A 20204-nucleotide genomic window follows, 5' to 3' on the forward strand; every position below is an offset into this window, starting at 1 on the left:
TGAAATGTCGGATTAGACAGGTTTCTCTGTACTAATAAATGTTTGATTAGCCATGTTTCACTGTAGTTACAATGTGAAATGCTGCTTTGAAATTGTAACTTTCAGAGAAGAGTATCATGTTGTGAGCACAATTCTTTATTTTACAGTACACATGTGTTTGGATAAGCCAGAATTTGACGGTAAAACTATCAACAGAATTAACAGTATCGGCATAGGAACCATTCCTAAAGGTGGACAGGTGAGATTTTAATCTGACGAGTTTTCACACAAACATTTGGATGATGGGAATTTCATGACATTTAATATATTGTCTACTATAAATGAATAGCTGTTAAGTAGATGTGAAAAGTACCCGAGCTCAAACTTTGGAATGATTAGACAGTAAATGTTTTTCTGATATTATAACACACCTGGTATATACATGTACATGTGTGTTTTGTAATTTTTCTGTTCATTTTATAGGCATGTTTTACATACAGATTTACATGTATGACGTACATATATATGTGTATTTTGACAGAGTGCATTAAAAATCTACAGATTGGAGAAGGAATGTGTTTTTAAGGTAAGAACTACTACGTTGTGTTGAATATAATTGGTTATTGTCAGGATGTTCATTAGATACCTCGATGCTGAGTCGATAATATCTGACTGGCTAGTATAACCAAGGTCATTTGAATGGAGTAAAGTTTACTAGAACCAAAGATGTAAAATCCTTTTCAAAGCCTCAACTATTCATGAGGTAATTGTAGATGCTCATATCAAAGAAAAAAGTTTCACTTGAGCAGAGAGTATGTTGTGGCCTTGACTTGGGGTCATTGTTACAAGGTTAAGGTCATAGGTAAATGGATTTTACTTAAATAGAAATTGTTTTTCTGACCAGATGGTTTTTATGCATTGAAAAAATTATCTGTACTTTGGAAAAAAAAACTGATTTAGAGAAGAAGTATCGAAGTTATTATATCTAAAATGTAGTAAATAAATTCAATTCTGCAACATTTCTTCATTTTGAAACTTGGAACTTATCATTTCACACAATCTTTATACATGCAAGGTGAAGATAACGAATAGTGATCAATCTCATAACTCCAACAAGCAATACAAAATAGATAGTTGGGCAAACACGGACCCCTGGACACACCAGAGGTGGGATCAGGTGCCTAGGAGGAGTAAGCATTCCCTGTTGACCGGTCACACCCGCCGTGAGCCCCATATCCTGATCAGGTAAACGGAGTTATCCGCAGTCAAAATCAGTGTGCCAAGAACGGCTTAACAATCGGTATGAAACACGTCAGACAGCATTTGACCCAATGCGAGGTTGTATTGACGAACTAAATCGTTATAACGACCATAGAATTTGCGAAATGCTGACTTCAATCGAGACTGTTGAAATCCCTGTACCATCAACTTGTTTGTCAGCAGCTTACCTCGATTTAAAAACTGACTATACCCAGAACAAGCTCTTGCATATCGAATCAGTTGAGATATATAAACACCATATGCAGGTGATAATGGAATATTGCTACATAAATGTGGGAAGTTGACGATGGAGAAGCTGAAATCATCCCGTTTGTCATACAGTTGAGTTGTTAGTTTGCCGTTAATGTCTACTTTCAATAAAATATCTAAGTATGAAGCAGAAGTGGACGACTCTGTGGTGTCCTTTATTTCGAGCTCACAGGGATATATCAAATCGACATATGAATGAAAGCTATCATTGTTAATAGACAAAACGTCATCGATATATCTAAAAGTCGAATTGAAGGTCACAGCGAGAGATTTTTTCTTATCACGTAGAAGTTTTTGAATAAATTCTGCTTCATATGAATATATGTATGCACGTATTTGGGTACTGAAGGGTATTTTGATTTAAAAAAAAAACATATTTATTGATATAAGAAGATTTTGACCTAAGTTAATTTTGAGGACAATGTTTGAGAATCGGGTAATATGCATTATGTCTAGGTTTGAAGGTCAATGAGTGATTCACAGGTATTAAAGATATACATAATATATGTAACAATCACCTTTAAGCTTTCTGAGTGTATTATGAACTTTTTCTTTCTGATATTTGTCTATCTTAGTCGTGGCTTATCAGATTGCAATAGGATGTGAAGAATTAAAAATATGTATATGTATAGAATTACTACCAATTAGTATTAATAATTTTATTCATTTTGACCTTGACAGTTTGAGGCTTTAGATACACTGCAGATACAAGAACCATTTTTGAAAATTAAATCCTGAACTGAAATGAACCTCACCCTGGACGACAGAAATATGTCATCCAGCAGCCTCAATATGGTGAATAAAAAACAACGAAAGAACGCCTCACCCTGGACGATAGAGATGTGATCCAGCAGCCTCAAATCTGTTTTAAAAAATCCTTGTCTAGATTGAACTATTTTCGGTGAATCTTAAAAGTGATATTAGCTCGAAATCAGGAAATTTTATTCTGTTTTAAAAATATGCTATAATGATAGTGTTGTATGTATTTTAACCATACTCATTGACAAAATTAAAGTAAAATTTTTATCAAAATAAAGATTTCGGTTCTAATGAATATATATAGCATTATATAAAAATCAATTTTTGTACGGGAAGACAATAATGTAATTTTGCTGCATTCAGAGTTTCTGGCTAGGTTTACTAACTGAAATATTAACACCAAAAGTTTATAAACCTTATATTTTTTCTGTCATTGAAGTAATAAATCACAATTTTGCAACAAAAAATGTTGACACGAAAATGAGAGCTAGTATTGCTTTAAGAGAAATACTTTCTTTGTCAAAATTAAATTCAGTCTGCAAGTACAAATTTAATCCATTTATTTTTATACAACATTTCTTATCTAGTGTAAATCGTTGTTTTTCCCTCTTTATTTCAGTCATCCAATGTGTGTCATGTTGATAAAGTTATACAGTCACAGTTACAAGGAGGTTTTGTAAACATGCCATTGATTGGATATAATATAAACATGTCTTTGATTGGATAAGTGTATCAGACTCCAAGATTGATCAAATGTCAGGAAAAAAAATTAGAACTAACAATATATATTTTGACTTTTTTCTAGTGACCTTGAATAAATCAGAAGGTGCATCCGAGTGTATCTGTTTAAAGGTCATAAACTCCACACCAATCCCTGTATCGATAGGAACATATTCCGTGTCATGGAGACGGTATGTTAGGGTTTCTCTTCAGGTCATTTCATCTGATCTGCTTACTACAGAGAACTATGTGAAAATTCTTTTTCTCTGACAATACACAATACCTGTGCAGCAGATCTTCAACCATAAAAAAAATCAATCTCATAAAATGATATTTCAATCATCCATAAATGTAAACTAAAATCTCAAAAACACATGTTTCGTATTTATTTGTTATACACACCTGCTGTAAAAAAAAATCCAAAACAGAATATTGACAGTTAATATATAGAGTGATTCTAAGAAAGTGTATCCTATTATGATTACATTTCCACTGTTTTTACCTTACAAAATGTGAACAATGTGCGTATGAATCTTGATAAATATAGTACAGCTATTATAACTAAATATAGTACAGCTACTCTAACTAAATATAGTACAGCTACTCTAACTAAATATAGTACAGCTACTCTAACTAAATATAGTACAGTTATTCTAACTAAATATAGTACAGTTCTTCTAACTAAATATAGTACAGCTACTCTAACTAAATATAGTACAGTTATTCTAACTAAATATAGTACAGTTATTCTAACTAAATATAGTACAGCTACTCTAACTAAATATAGTACAGTTATTCTAACTAAATATAGTACGGCTATTCTAACTAAATATAGTACAGTTATTCTAACTAAATATAGTACAGCTACTCTAACTAAATATAGTACAGCTACTCTAACTAAATATAGTACAGTTATTCTAACTAAATATAGTACAGTTATTCTAACTAAATATAGTACAGCTACTCTAACTAAATATAGTACAGCTACTCTAACTAAATATAGTACAGTTATTCTAACTAAATATAGTACAGCTACTCTAACTAAATATAGTACAGCTACTCTAACTAAATATAGTACATTTACTCTAACTGAATATAGTACAGCTACTTTAACTAAATATAGTACAGCTACTCTAACTAAATATAGTACAGTTACTCTAACTAAATATAGTACAGCTACTCTAACTAAATATAGTACAGTTACTATAACTAAATATAGTACAGCTACTCTAACTAAATATAGTACAGCTACTCTAACTAAATATAGTACAGCTATTCGAACTAAATATAGTACAGCTACTCTAACTAAATATAGTACAGTTATTCTAACTAAATATAGTACAGCTACTCTAACTAAATATAGTACAGCTACTCTAACTAAATATAGTACAGCTATTCTAACGGCAGGGAATTCTGACAGAAATGAAATGAAAATGTAAATATAAGAAAAAAAATTCATTTCTGAAAATACATGAGGGTATGAACAGCAATGCTTCATGCCAACCTACTTTTCACGATACACTAACACTCTTCATGATACACTAACACTCTTCATAAAGTGTCGCAGTTCATGCCCTCATGTATTTACGAAGGTGAAATTTATTTCTTAAAAATAAATCGTGTATTTTAATTCTGAACCAGGAAAACGGATGAGAGCTCTCCCTATGTAGACACGGTGTTCCCACTGCCCACAGTCAATACAGAGTACAGGTAAATTTATCATGTAAAACTTGTTCAGGTAAATTTATTATATAAAACTTGTTCAGGTAAATTTACTAAGTAAAAATTTACTGACTTGTTATGGATTTCTGTCTATCGGTTTTGTACATCATTCCAAAATATTTTAAACATATAAAGTGTTGGATGTTTCAGCAGTTTTATTATGGAGCACCTTTGGATGTAGAAGGATGAATTTTCTTTAAATAACTGACTCTTTTCGTTGCAGTTTCATTTCCGTGTGCTGCCTGGTGATCCGTATGAACTCAAGTACAACTTGTTTCCTCTGGTGGCAGGTCATGTAAATTTACCCAAACTGAACTTCACCCTGCTACGATACCCAGATCCAATCGACGCCATTCTGTAGAAAATGCTACCAACCCATATATTCATTAAGGTAGGAAATGTAACTTCATTTATTTCTGTCAGAGCACAGTAATAGTAATTTGTTCTGTAATAGGTTCATCTACATGTTTGTGTATAGATACACACAATGGAATTTGTATACAGTGTGTTATGTAGTATTCGATGTAACAATATTAAGGAGGTGTACTCCATCATCATAATGGCTGACTTCCTTTTAAAACATGAATAAAAATATAATTTCATGTATCAGTAATACTTGTTTATTCCTTTTAAATCTAACTACCTAATTGGGTAGCTCAGTTGATTAATGTGTTCAATGTTGAACTGTAGATCATGGGCTGCTGAACTTTAGATCATGGGTTCGAGTCCAGCAGGGGTTTCAATTTATTTTCAGGTTATTTTCTACTAAAACTAAATTGGAGAGTTTCAATTTCAAAATTTTAATTGTATTCACCCTCCACTTTTCATCCATTTTAAATTTTTCTGGTGTGTTATTCTTCCTTGATCCATAGCATGAATTCTAAGAACGTGCAACATTTAAGGGAGTAGTGGTTTGTAGATGTTTACAAACTCGCAATATGTACTTAGCTGAGCAATGAAATCTTTTTTTTTACAGCCCTGTGGAAAGGTGTTGTCTCAAGGAACCTGATGAGCTACAAACCTCTAACATTTAATGTGTGTACTAAGTTTTGTCTCAAGGAACCTGATGAGCTACAGACCTCTGGAAGATTTAATGTGTAGTAAGTGTTGTCGCTCTTTGTTACTGAGCCGGAGTCTGAGTTAACAGACACTACTGACCATGTCATATGTGATTCTTCTGGAAGGAATATGTATTTTATTGCTTTGTTTTGCATCAAAATATGTCTAAACAACATGATCTGTTTGTCCTGTATGAAATGGATCATTTCCATAGAGCCATTATGGGGGTTGTACATCAGTGGTGGATCTAGAGAGCAGTTACGGGGGTTGTACATCAGTGGTGGATCTAGAGAAGGGTTACAGAGTTTTTACAGTGGTGGATCTAGAGAGGCGTTAAGGGGGTTGTACATGAGTGGTATATCTAGAGAGGCGTTACTGGAGTTGTACATGAGTGGAAGATTTAGAGAGGTGTTACGGGGGTTGTACATCAGTGGCGGATCTAGAGAGAGGTTGTACATCAATGATGGATCTAGAGAGGCGTTACTGGAGTTGTACATGAGTGGAGGATCTAGAGAGGTGTTACGGGGGTTGTACATCAATGATGGATCTAGAGAGAGGTTGTACATGAGTGGCGGATTTAGGGAGGCGTTACAGGGGTTGTATATCAGTGGGGATCTAGAGAGGGGTTACGGAAGTGTACATCAGTGGCGGATCTAGAGAGAGGTTGTACATCAGTGGTGGATCTAGAGAGGCGTTACGGGGGTTGTACATCAATGTTGGATCTAGAGAGAGGTTGTACATGAGTGGCGGATTTAGGGAGGCGTTACGGGGGTTGTATATCAGTGGTGGATCTAGAGAGGGGTTACGGGGTGTACATCAGTGGTGGATCTAGAGAGAGGTTGTACATCAGTGGCGTTACTATCCATACTTTTCAGGGTCTCCACACCCCCCCCTTTCCTGGGTAGAAAAAAGGTACAAAGTTGTTCCGCAAAACAAACAAACCCCACTCCCACCCTTTGAAATTTTCTGGATCTGCTACTGTGTTTTCTACTTCAATATAGCATTTAAACAAGTTATCATCAGTTCACCATGCACTTCATTCGTCACACACATAAAAAATCCTCAGCCTTTTTATTCCAAGTATTTCAACACCAGGATGTCCCCGCCGCTGTAATTCCCTATGATTAATTTGTCTCCTGCAACATTAACAGTCCATGGCACATGGATGTCATCGTTTCGAATGAAGGATAAAGGCGTTCCGTCTCTATCGATGACGTGAATGCAGTAATCGTTACTATCGGCAACCAATATACGGGACATGTCATCCGTGGTGATGCCTCGTGGACCAAACGTTTCGGAATAAACGAACTCTTTGGAATCGTAAAAGAACCTTATCTTCCCGGTTTTGTCCAATACCACAACTCTACCAGCACCATAATCTGAAACGCAGAGATCCAGATTTCTATTTTCTGCAATGTATAACGTATCGTTAACATTACTGAAAAGAGGGTGTCCATTTCCGTCGAATTCCACATGCCTTATGTCATGTCCACTCCATGGATAACGAACAATCTTTTTGTGTTCCGAATGAATGTTTATCATGCAAATGAGGAGATGTTTCCTTGTAGCGCCAATTCCGAGTGGGGTCCAGTCCTCAAATTCAATCAACGTTTTCACCTGTTCGTCTTTCCAGGTATTAACGGAACCGCGTCGAATTTCACTGAAGACCAGTTCACCTTCAGCCTTGAAACACATGTCAAAAATTATCATTTCAGGTGGGAACATATCTACTTTCCACGGCTGTTCGCTTGAGGTCGACAGATGGAACTGTGAAGGTGAATCGTGGTGATAACCATTAACCAAGACTCTCTCTTCAGAATCCAAGGCAACACTCGTCAAGCAACCCAGACCACTCGATAAATGTTCACTTGCAACAGGGTTCTCGATCAATTGTTTGACATTTCGAACTGGTAATGCAAGAGTTTCCGGATAAAGATGTAATTCTTGAACATTTAGTCGTACAGCGGGAGTTAGATTTCCAATCTCGAAATCCTCCTCCTTAACATCGCTTGGTTCAAAAATTGGAAACTTAAAATCAGACCATTCTGGAATGATTCTGAATCTCTCAATATCGAATGCGTAGTCTGCGATATCTGTGTTCTGTGAAATCTTCTTGGATATTTCCTGTAGAGTACCTTCCATCTTTTCGATGCCGAGTTCCAGTGTACTGAGATGTTCGTTTTGCATGTTTTGTAATGCAGCAATATACATATCTACTGATGCGTCCACCCTGTCATGCCATATCTGTCCCTCATCCTTAATTTTGTTTTTAATTATTTCATATTTTTGGGGAAGTTCTTTTTGCTTTTGTAGCATGTTTGAATGAATATTTTTATAAATATCAAAAAGTTCACTTCTAAGTTCTTCAGTATCTGTTTTCAGTTTCTGATACTTTGCTGAAAAGTCAATGATATTGTGCGTCGAGTGACGTTCAGAAACGCATAAATCGCAAGCGTGTGTATCGCACTCCTTGCAATACTTGCTACAAGCCACGTTTTCATGTATTTCGCAATGTGTGAATGGCAATGCAGAAATGCTTTCTCCTTTATGATGGGGATGAGTTTTCCAACATTCTGCACAAAATCTACGTCCACAAGCGTCACAGACAGTTTCTATCATGCCGGGACATTGAAAACAAATGTCATCAGATATGCTCTCTTTCTCAATGTTCTTGTCGTCGGTTCCTGAAGAAAATAAAGGAGCACGAATTACATGAATATTGGTTTGAATTTACTATTATGATATTCTTCAGAATTATAAAGTCAGAACATGCAGCTGTGACGTTTCCCGTGGGAAAACAAACAAAGGGTTAAAACTCGTTGTGACAAAGCGTTATTGCCCATTCTGGAAAGAGACAACGGGGACATTGTGTTGTCGCCCGCTCTGAAACGAAGCAGCAGGAGACAATTAGTTGTCGCCCGCCCTAAGACGAGGCGAAAACGCGAGAGACAAACTTGTCAGAAAAGATTCTTAGGGATATTAAAACAAGACGAACCTTATCAGTCTTGAAACGTTATATATGTGCAATTGTCAGGTTCAAGTAGAATCCTCCTCCTCAGGGGACAACACTCCTTGCTGATAACCCTACTCAAACCCGACATCAGTGAAACACAGATAATGAATTCACGCTTAGAGCGAAGTGGTTTTCATTCCATGTACTTTTAAAACATAACGAACAGTGATCCCCGGACACACCAGAGGCAGGATATTATAAACGTTGTTCGGGAGATTAATCTAGTCGGGTTTGGTTTTGATCGGGTTCGGGGTTTTAAAAATTAAGTTCGTAGAAAAACGCAAACACCCCGTCGAGGCCTCATTACGTCACCTACGAATAGTGAGCAAACGAACTCTGGTGGAAGTTTGAGAAAAACGTTGTTTATTCGTTTATGGTATCACACCGGTAATTATTTTCACTATATATTACTATAGTTGAAAAAAAATCATTAAAAATCAGTTTACAGAATTGATGCCGAATAACGCAGTCAGAAACGTTCTATGTTACCTATCTCGTCTGCCGACACCAGAAAAACACCACCCTACGCGGCATTTTCGAAAATAAATTACCTGCAAACAAGACTACCCTCAAATCCACGTGTTTTTCACATGTGTGTAAACAGCCGGAGTACACCTCAGGAAGTAGCCTCAGCTACCAACAGCAAATAGTTCCTTTGTATACACTTGGTTATTTCTACAAATTACACAAAATTTCCTAATCAGGGGTGCAAAAATTAAGAGAAAAGAAGAAGTGGAAATGAGAAAAATCGCGCAAGGAAAAAAATATTTCTTTAAATATATGGAACTACAATTGACTAAGTTTATTTTGATTGGACAATTACCGGTGTGATACCTTTATGCACATGGTCACGGTGTGTGATACTTCAGCAATAAAAGTGTTTTAGAAAATCAGAAGGATTTCGTTCTATTCATTGGCGAACAAATGTATTGGATACACGAAAAACGGGATGATTTCAGCTTCTCCATCGTCAATTTCCCATATTTATGTAGCAATATTCCCATATTTATGTAGCAATATTCCATTATCACCTGCATCTGGTGTTTATATCTCCCAACTGATTCGATACACAAGAGCTTGTTTTGATTATGGTCAGTTTTTAATCGAAGCAGGCTACTGACCAACAAGTTGATGATGCAGGGGTTCCAACAGTCAGCATTTCGCAAATTCTATGGTCATTATAACGATATAGTTTGCCAATACGACCTATCATTGGGTCAAATGCAGTATGACGTGTTTCATACCGATTGCTATGCCGCTCTTGGCACACTGATTTTGACTACGGATAATTCCGTTTACCTGATCAAGATATATGTCTCACGGCGGGTATGACTGGTCAACAGAGGATGCTTACTCCTCCTAGGCACCTGATCCCACCTCTGGTATATCCAAGGGCCCGTGTTTGCCCAACTCTCTATTTTGTATTGCTTATATGAGTTATGAGAATGATCACTGTTCGTTATCTTCACCTTTCATACAACACCTAACATTTATAATGAATCAAAATTGTTCGTCCCATAACACTTCGCTATAAACATGCTTTACTGTATACGGCTTAAAACAATCAGGATGACCTTTCACCCCAAATCGTCGCCCCGGTGACAATTTGGGACAAGATTGCACTATCATTAGGGCGACGATTTGGGATGTCCTAAATCGTCTCCCACTAATGTTTCATTGACGTTTTAAGGATATATTACACAGAAGTTATTTTATTGTAAAGGTGAAGATAACGAAGACAAACAAGATAACGAACAGTGATCAACCTCATAACTCCTATAAACAATACAAAACAGATAGTTGGGCAAACATGGACCCCTGGACACACCAAAGGTGGGATCAGGTGCCTAGGAGAAGTAAGCATCCTCTGTCGACCGCTCACACCCACCATGAGCCCTATATCCTGTTCAGGTAAACGGAGTTATCGGCAGTCAAAATCAGTGTGACAAGAACGGCTTAACAATCCGTATGAAACACGTCAGAAAGCATTTGACCAAATGATAGGCTGTATTGACGAACTAGATCGTTATAACGACCATAGAATTTGCGAAATGCTTACTTCAATCGAGACTGTAGAAACCCCTGTAACATCAACTTGTTATCGGTAGTCTGCCTCAATTAAAAAAACCCTGATAATATGCAGAACAGGCTCTTGTGTATCGAATCAGTTGGGAGATATAAACACCATATGCAGGTGATAATGGAATATTGCTACATGAATATGGGAAGTTGACGATGGAGAAGCTGAAATCATCCTGTTTGTCATACAGTTGAGTTGTCAGTTTTCCGTTAATGTCTACTTTCAACAAAATATCTAAGTATGAAGCAGAAGTGGACGACTCTGTGGTGTTTTTTTTTATTTCGAGCTCACAGGGATATATCAAATCGACATATGAATGAAAGTTAATATTGTTAATAGACAAAACGTCATCGATATATCAAAATGTGGAATTGAAGGCGAGAGGTTTTTTCTTCTCACGTAGAAGTTTTTGAATAAAGTCTTCATCATATGAATATAGAAACAGGCCAACTAACAAAGGAGCACAATTCGTGCCCATGGGAATTCAAACAGACTGTTGGAAGACGTGATCACCATAGACCACGAAGATATTGTCAATGAGGAACTCTAGCATATTTTATTTCAACTTCAGAGTACTTGTGCGTGGAATCAGAGTGGTGTTTAACAAAGTAAGTTTTTTAATAACTGATCACTAGATATGAATATTTGCGTTTTCCATTTTCGTTGAAGAAGCAATTGTCTATGATGTATAAACAGTTTTCACGAGTGTCCAAACGGCTGGAGAGTGTCCAAACGGCGGCTAACAGGCGTAATCTAACATAATCTGAGGTCACTATTAAATCTGTGGTGCACTAGACCTAACAACCCCATGTCCTACAACAAACGGCAAAACGATTTATTGTCAAACACATTCCTCTCTTTCTCTCTGGAGGACTGGATAAAAAAATTCATATAGATAACAATGACACCATTACCACCACCACCAATAGATACAATTCTTTTAATAGTAACAAAACCACTACCAACCAAAACAACAATAACAAATACTGTGATCATAATAAATCTTTAAAAAAAATATACAACAGAACAAGTAGAAGACGAAGTAGAACATTAAAATGCTTATAAGGTCCAGAGAATCTGTTGTGCCACAGAAGAAGAAGAAAGAGGAGAGGAGAAGGAGTTAACAAACAGGGCCAGTTTGTATGTAAATGATGTTTCCAAATAGTTGCAGCAAGGGGGACGACAATTTGGGGTGTGAGGTTATGCCCAAATCGTCGCCGGCGTCGATTTGGGACGGGCGACGATTTGGGTTGTAACAGAAAGGAACATGATATTCTTTCGTTAGCGTAAAAACTCACCATTTTCAATGTATTCTTCAACCTCAATCATTACGTCATCTTTCTTCAATTTGAAAATCCACAAGAATGGCTCGTACTGAACAACGTTGGACAGTTCCTGCTGAATTACACCTTTTCTCATATCTTCTAAAAATCTGTCATATCCAAGACGAGTTTCGAAATAGAAGGTAAATAAAAGACTGCCACGATCAACTTCAAATGTAGCTTGGTAATTCGTTCGGAAAAACAGAACAAGGGAAAGAAATCGCTTCGTAATTGCCATTCGGATCTTTCTATGTTGAGAGTTCTGCTTGATTTTGTTTTCTATGTTTTCTAACAGTTGGGTGATAAAGGCAACGTGTTTTTTGCCGGTTGAAGATTCCAAAAATTCTTTGATACTGTCTTCTAAGCGGCACATATCATCTTCGTCTGCGTCTTCGTTAATAAATTCTACCAATTGATTTAACGCTCTTTTTGCCATTTCCATGGATCTGCCCACTGTGCTCTTCGCTTTCTTCGATTTTGATATGGCTTTTACATGTACTTTCAATGTTGATCTACAACCTGCTATTCAGAGGAAATCACAATGTTATAACCATTGATATCAGCAGACCAACGTCTGTTAAATATATTTTTAAAAAGACATCATACAAATTATATAACATAATAAATCAACATGCAGAGGACATAACAATATAGTACGGTCATTTTAGATTCTGTATCTATCGCGCCCAGTCGCGGGAAAAATCTAACGCTGAGTCTCCTCAGATTATTTGACGCGCGCAACAATTCAAGTTAGCTCTCATCAATTGAATTTAGGGCAATAATTGATTTGATACACGCAATAATTGATTTGATACGCATTTCGATTCAATTATTATGCGCGGTGAATAAATTGATATGCATATTATTTACATTCACTGAATTTTTTCTTTTATGTTTCTTTTGAAATTGACATTGCTTTCATCATGCAATAAATACATGTGAACACGCAACTTATTTATGTTGACATGCAAGATGAATATGTCAACATATTTCTCTCGCATGTCAACATAAATAAGTACATGTCAACATATTCATTTCGCATGGGGACATAAATAAGTTGCATGTTAACATAAATAAGTTGCATTTAGCATGCTGAAAGTCATATGTGGGCGATATTTCATAATTTTTGAAAAATTTCCAAATTCTTATTTGATTATATTTTTCTTGCATGTTGACATATTCATGTTGCATGTTGACATAATTATCTTGCGTGTAGAAAAACAAGATGTGTTTGTGAAACACCAATAACCCCGGGAATGGCCAATTCCAAAGATAGCCAAGGTCAGAAGGACAAATATCTTGATACCAGTAGAGATATATCTTATCACAAGAAATGCTCATGTTCAATATGTTATGACCAATGTTTTTTTAAGTAGGTCAAATGCCAAGGTCAAAAGGTCAAAAGACCCACGGAAAGGTATTGTCAAAAGGAATACTCAAGTGAAATATCAGAGCACTTATTGTTCAAAAGTTATTAGCAAGGTTAAAGTTTCAGACAGATTCACAGGATGACAGACATGACAAAAACAACACCCCCCACCCCCCACCCCGATCTCGGGGGCATAATAACTTGCAAATAGGAGGCAGAAATATGCCACCATAAGAATTGATGATAATGTTAAATTTTATGGTGGCATATTTCTGCCTCTTATTTGCAAGTTATTTTATATAGATATTGTCTACATACAATATAAATTTATTATATGATTGAATAATTCCTAGCTCTCTAATTGCCTGAGATCCAACAATGTAGAAATCAACTACGTTATGTTTACCTGCACGTGAACTTCCAGGTGAACATAAGGAATTATTTTTTCCACATAGGACCAAAAATAGGTCGGGAACTTCCAATTTGACGCGATCGATTATACTTATTTTTGCCGTCCAATGAAATTCCGCGTTTCTCACTGGGTTCGGCTAAGATTTTAGCAGGTTTGTTTTCTGGTCGTCACATTAACAATCTTGAAGGGTTTTTTAATCATTTAATCATATATTAAAACAATTATTGTTATTTTTGAGGTCAATACGATGATTTAGCCACATTCGATGTACAATATTCACCTCGCCCTTCGGGCGCGGTGAATATTGTACTCCTCAGGTGTCTAAATCATCGTATTGACCTCAAAAACAGCCCTTCGGGCTCGGTGAATATTGTACTCCTCAGGTGTCTAAATCATCGTATTGACCTAAAAAACAGCAATGAGTGTACAATGTCGACATGCAGGGTAATTATGTCAACATGCAACATATATATGTCAACATGTAAGACAAATATAAGTAGATCAGAATATTGACAAATTTTCAAAAATTATCAATATCGCCCACGTGTGACTTCCAACATGAATAAATTTTACATGCTAGGTGAAACTTATTTATGTTGACGTGCAAGATAAATATGTTGACATGCAACTTATTTATGTCGATATGCATATTTATCTCGCTTGTCAACATAAATAAGTTGCATGTCAACATATAAATAAGTTGCATGTTGACATGAATAAGTTGCATGTTGACATAAATAAGTTGCATGTTGACATAAATTGTTGCATGTCTACAAAATTATCTCGCATGTCAACATAATTAAGATGCATGCTAACATAAATAAGTTGCATCAAGCACGTTGGAAGTCGCATGTGGGCGATAGTTGATAATTTTGGAATATTTTACAAATGCTTATTTGATTTCATATTTCTTGCATGTCAACATAGTTATGTTGCATGTTGACATAATTATCCATTTATATTGCATGCAGACATAAATTATAGAAAAATAACTTGCATACAGGGGGCAGAAATATGCCACCATAGTAAAAGTTCTCCCGTAGAGAATTTTTCACTGATGTAGTGAGGCCACATGTTGTACATAGGAGAAGTACCACATTTTGACCTATGCTTAGCGATTACGGCCGTATATACCAGTGAGGGTTCTCAATGGGGCGTGAAACTACAAGCAAACAAATCAATACATGTCTTCTGAATAGCATAGTATACATTCATATAAATACATAAATAAACATGAAATACTCACTTCTTTTATTGTACGTGTGTCTTTGTCTCGAGGCTAAAGTCTTCACAGTTGATTCTATGGACGATACTTTTTCCAGGATGGACTTGTCTTTTTCGCAGTCAGCCTTCATTTTTTCTATATACTGTTGTTCCTGTTCCTCATCAATGGTTGTCTCCAGTAGAGTCTGCAGATTATCGACATACGACCCACCTTGATGAGCCTGAAACCTGTGGCATATGTCAGAAATCATACCCCAGTATTCATTGAACACTGTCTGAGAAACAGAAGCAGAGCTGGCATGCCCGTACACCTTGTTCCGGATCAATCTTATTCTTTCTATATCATCACTAATTCCTACTTCCCCGACATCCGGAAATTCCGCAATCCCCCACCCTTTCGCTGGCGGTGGAATATTTGGACAGATATTTCTTAATAGGGTGTACATCAATGTGATGTCTAGGTCTTCGTAAGACCCTTTCGTTTGGGCATCATGTAAGGAAACAATTTGATCCTTGCTTAATCTGTTGAAAAAGGCTTTGGATGCTTTGGCTTTGGTGAAAATCTGATTTGGACGAACCTGTCCTTGCAACAAATCTCGGAATGTCTGTGTCATTTCATCATTGATCACCATGCCTAATTTCGCAAACCGTGTTCGACCTTTCGGATATAATCCAACAGCCATTTTGAAATCAATTTTCAATGCCTTGAAATTTACAAACTATTTCTAACGATCCTCCGGTATATCCATAAATAAAGGACTTTCATCAGTATTCCAATCTCCATAATATCCAGGAATTATATAAGCAAAACCAACGCTCTTCCTTCGTTGAATTTCAAAACGAAAGTACAAATTTAACCATTGTGACCTCAGTAATCATAATGGATGACATCACTATACATGTTAGAGACATATGATGTATGGTGCTCTTTTATAGTCATAATAAAAATCGTCCAAGCCTTTGTGCAATGTTTACCATGATGTTTTTGGTAGGTGAGTTAAATTAGGCAATGCACAAAGGTAATGTAAGAAAATTATCAGAGGAAAACTACAGGAGGATAAGAATTCTGTCTCTGAATATCATACACTGTACATTTTATTTATTTATTCAACAATCAAGGGCCCTCAGGGGGCATATATAATATTATATATATAGTTTTAACAATTATACATTATAAATAATGGATCATCACTCGGCTGGAAAAGTTTATTCGTAATTTGTAAATTGACATTATCGTCTACAACGTCAAAATTATTTGATCCGCGAATCAAATGACATGATTATGGCGGAATTCCCTGATTGAAAACAAACTTAACCTGCTTTCAAGAACTGTTTATTATCTCGTGTTATTGTGCCTGATTTTTTGTATGTGTTACTGATGTTTTAATGTAAGGTGAAGATAACGAACAGTGATCAATCTCGTAACTCCAATAAGCAATACGAAATAGATAGTTGGGCAAACACGGACCCCTGGACACTCCAGAGGTGGGATCAGGTGCCTAGGAGGAGTAAGCATCACGAAAGATTTTCTTTCATCTACAAACTTTTCAATTTACATGTAATAAAAAAAAGATCTCATCACCTAATGTTTTTGGCTATATTTAGCTCAAAAACTTCATAGTTATTTCGGATTTCAAACATTTCGGTTGAGCATCACAGAAGAGACATTATTTGTCGAAATGCGCATCTGGTGCATCAAAATTGGTACCGTATAAGCTTTACCTAATGAATCGGATTTGCATTTGTTACAGATTCATTCATTCCTAGAAATCCCAGAATATCTACCAACTTCAACCATTAATTTATGAGCTGATACCCGTAATTTGCAAATAGATCTTCTAATATCAATTTTTTTTATCAAGATAATTTTCAAAACCAAAGTACTCTATAAGTTTAAAATAAGTGCACAGTTTCACATAAATTAATTTATTTCGATTATTGTACCAGGTTTCAGGGTTCTTAAATCTATACTGACTATAATATCTGAAGGGATATTACTTTTAGGATATTGTAAAACTGTTCTATTAGTGAGTACCACGATAGTTTGTTGCTGAAATGCAAAGATTTACTATACAGACAAGCACCCTCAAGTAGTTTAAATTCATTTAGGTTTTCAAGTTTGTACCAATCACAAATGATTGATTTCAAAATATCATAATGCAGAGGGAATCTCCCCAATTCTAATAAGACAGAAAAATTTGTATTTTTCTTATGTACACCAAGAATACCTATATAATATTATTGATGAAGCTTCTCATAGTGAAGTGATTTAAAAAGTTAGTCAAGATCAAATGGTGAAGATTCTAATTTATTCCATGAACCTTTGTATCCACCATATTTCAGAATTATATAACACAATTTGTGTTATTGTGTGGTCAGACATGAATACTTGTTTTAATTCTTGGTGGTAAACATTTAAAAAAAAATCCCTTTTCAATTTATAAGTTCAGATTTAACGGTACTAAAACTGCAAGACGTAGATAAAAAGATACTCAAGTAGTTATAATGAAGTGTACATTCAATATGATTGTTCTGAAATTTAAATTTAAACTGCAGTATTCTCCCATCCTTGTTAAAAACAATAAGTTTTGTTTTCTTAACATCAACATTTAAACACCACTCATTATACTGTGCTTCTGAAATAGATATTATCTGTTGTAAACCCACTGCTGATGTTGACATTATTACTATATCGTCAACATGAAAGGTGAAGATAACGAACAGTGATGAATCTCATAACTCCCATAAGCAATACAAAATAGATAGTTGGGCAAACACGAACCCATGGACCCACCAGAGGTAGGATTAGGTGCCTACGAGAATTTTAGCATCCCTCGTCGACCGGTCCCTTCCGTCGTGAGCCCTATATCTTGATCAGGTAAACAGAGTTATCCGTAGTCAAATCAGTGTGCCAAGAACGATCTAACAATCGGTATGAAACACGCCAGACAGCATTTCACCAAATGATAGGTTGCCCTGGCAAACTAGATCGTTATAACGCCACAGCAAGAGTTTTTTTTTTTCTTCTCACGTAAAAGTTTTTGACTAAATTCTGCTTCATGGGAATATAGAAACATGTCAGCTAACAAGGGAGCACAATTCGTGTCAATAGGAATTCCATCAGACTGTTGGAAGACCTGATCATCAAAGACCACGAAGATATGGTCAATGAGGAACTCCAGCATATTTTTTTCATTTCAACTTCAGAGTACTTGTGCGTGGAATCAGAGTGGTGTTTAACTTAATGTTTTGAATGACTGATCCCTAGATATGAATATTTGCGTTTTCCATTTTTGTTGAAGAAGTATCTGTCTATGATGTCAAACAGTCTAGCCTCTAATTCATCGTGAGGAATGGTCGTGAAAAGGTACGTGTTGAAAAGTCATAGTTATGATGTTGATTTGAGAAAAGCTTTGCTATTTTAAGTTTACTAAAAGTTTTGTTTTATTTCTTTCTGTTTGACAAATGCGTCGTCTTTCTCTTGTTTTCTACCTGCAGCCATCTAATACGTTGTTGGATTTACCTGGCACTCTCCAATAAGTTGACAATTATTGCTGTCCATTTTTTTTTTATATTAGACAGTATTTGTGCTTTATCAAAAACAATGGCCAGTAATTGTTAACTTATTGGACACCTACAGGTAACCTTTTAAACACAAGTGGACTCTCTTCTTAATAAAAGCCTTAAAGATGGAAAACAATAAACATAAAATAAAAATAAAATAGCAAAGGATTATACATAAGAAAAATGTTTTAATGAGAACAAGCGCTGGGTTGTACTTTGGTATCTAAACAATTATGCAGCCTATTACCTGTATCATATTGTACAGTAGATCGCCTATCAGTACTTGCTGTTTTGATCAGATGGTTTTGCTATACAAGGGTTACATTTATATCCACTGTCACAATTCCAACTTGGGTTTAATTTACTGTTTCATTTCGATGGTTTTCTCCAGAGTGAACTTGAATTTGATAATACATTTCGTTAAACAATTGGTCTGCATATTCACCATGTTCATATTTGACTGTGTGAACTTATGGCGTTGGTTAAGAACAGAAATGGCTGGGTTGCTTTAACTTAAAACATATTATCTATCATAGAGACAGCAGTACAAAACATGCTGGAAAATGTACATAATAAATGTAGAATTAAAAAAAACCAAACAACCAGAAGCACTATTAAAATGTCACATGTATATATATATATATATATATATATATATATATATATATATATATATATATATGTTTTTAAAAAAATCTACTGACGAGCCCGCAGGGCGAAAGCGCTATAGATAAAAGTTTGAGTATTGGATTTTATTTTTTGACTTTATATATATATATATATATATATATATATATATATATATTCAATGTTTTTATAATATCTATATACAAGGCCTAAAAATGTTAAGTAAAAGCTGTAAGAGGAGTTGGCTACACAAAGTAGGTACCATGCTTAAAAAATGACAAAGTTCAAATACATTATGTACATGTAATTTTTTCAAAGAATGTCCGATCACTTCCAAAAAGACACATGCACATCTTCAATGCTTCCATAACAGCTGTACAAGGTCTGAAGGATGTCAAATAAATGCTGTAAGAGGAGTTGATTACAAAAAATGGGTACCATCTATTGAAGATTTGCTTAAAAAATGACAAAGTTCAACTACATGTACAAGTATTTTTTTTCGAAAAATGTCTGATCACTTTCAAAAAGACCTATGCACATCTTCAGTAGGTCCTTAACAGTTGTACAAAGTTTGAGGAATGTCAACTTGGAGATGTGAGCGGAGTTGATTAAAAGTGACCAAGTTCAGCTACATGTAAATTTTTCGAAAAATGTATGTTCACTTTCACATAGGCACAAGCACATCTATGGAGCGCTAAATTAACATAAATCAAATAATTGAGAATATCTTCAATTATTTGAAGATATCTTCAATTCAATTATTTTTGTCTCTAATTGAATCAATGCGCGCATTAAATCAATTATTGCCCTTATGAAATGAAGTC

The 20204-nt window shown here is 35.5% G+C and overlaps 2 protein-coding genes across 3 annotated transcripts; one reads left to right on the forward strand and one right to left on the reverse strand.

The window, feature by feature from the left end:
• Positions 1-12: 12 nt before the first annotated feature.
• Positions 13-5944, forward strand: LOC130050494 (trafficking protein particle complex subunit 11-like). The gene is made up of 8 exons (XM_056150690.1): positions 13-238; positions 521-565; positions 2191-2304; positions 2888-2939; positions 3074-3179; positions 4630-4698; positions 4934-5101; positions 5687-5944. Exons 3-7 carry the CDS (start codon positions 2254-2256, stop codon positions 5007-5009), a joined length of 354 nt encoding a protein of 117 aa, XP_056006665.1. The 5' UTR covers positions 13-238; positions 521-565; positions 2191-2253; the 3' UTR covers positions 5010-5101; positions 5687-5944.
• On the reverse strand, positions 5105-16093 carry LOC130050473 (uncharacterized). Of its 2 annotated transcripts, none has more exons than XM_056150659.1 (3): positions 15212-16093; positions 12161-12706; positions 5105-8453 (listed from the first exon to the last, which is right to left on the reverse strand). In XM_056150659.1, exons 1-3 carry the CDS (start codon positions 15870-15872, stop codon positions 6841-6843), a joined length of 2820 nt encoding a protein of 939 aa, XP_056006634.1. In that variant the 5' UTR covers positions 15873-16093; the 3' UTR covers positions 5105-6840. The 2 variants fall into 2 exon arrangements, with proteins under 2 accessions (XP_056006634.1, XP_056006636.1); XM_056150661.1 differs by having other exon boundaries at positions 12161-12703; positions 15212-16086.
• Positions 16094-20204: the final 4111 nt, after the last annotated feature.

The sequence above is a fragment of the Ostrea edulis genome, chromosome 1 (assembly GCF_947568905.1).
Source record: "Ostrea edulis chromosome 1, xbOstEdul1.1, whole genome shotgun sequence".
NCBI classification, from domain to species: Eukaryota; Metazoa; Mollusca; class Bivalvia; order Ostreida; family Ostreidae; genus Ostrea; species Ostrea edulis.

What these genes read in the sequence shown, in the direction of transcription:
- LOC130050494 (XM_056150690.1), top strand. Translation starts at nt 2,254, where the DNA reads ATGAACCTCACCCTGGACGACAGAAATATGTCATCCAGCAGCCTCAAT. An exon ending in CATCCAGCAGCCTCAATATG is followed by an intron (nt 2,305 to 2,887) that starts GTGAATAAAAAA and finishes TCTTTATTTCAG; the next exon opens with TCATCCAATGTGTGTCATGT. An exon ending in ACAGTCACAGTTACAAGGAG is followed by an intron (nt 2,940 to 3,073) that starts GTTTTGTAAACA and finishes ACTTTTTTCTAG; the next exon opens with TGACCTTGAATAAATCAGAA.
- LOC130050473 (XM_056150659.1), bottom strand. Translation starts at nt 15,872, where the DNA reads ATGGCTGTTGGATTATATCCGAAAGGTCGAACACGGTTTGCGAAATTA. An exon ending in ACACACGTACAATAAAAGAA is followed by an intron (nt 12,707 to 15,211) that starts GTGAGTATTTCA and finishes TCCTCTGAATAG; the next exon opens with CAGGTTGTAGATCAACATTG. An exon ending in TGAAGAATACATTGAAAATG is followed by an intron (nt 8,454 to 12,160) that starts GTGAGTTTTTAC and finishes TATTTTCTTCAG; the next exon opens with GAACCGACGACAAGAACATT.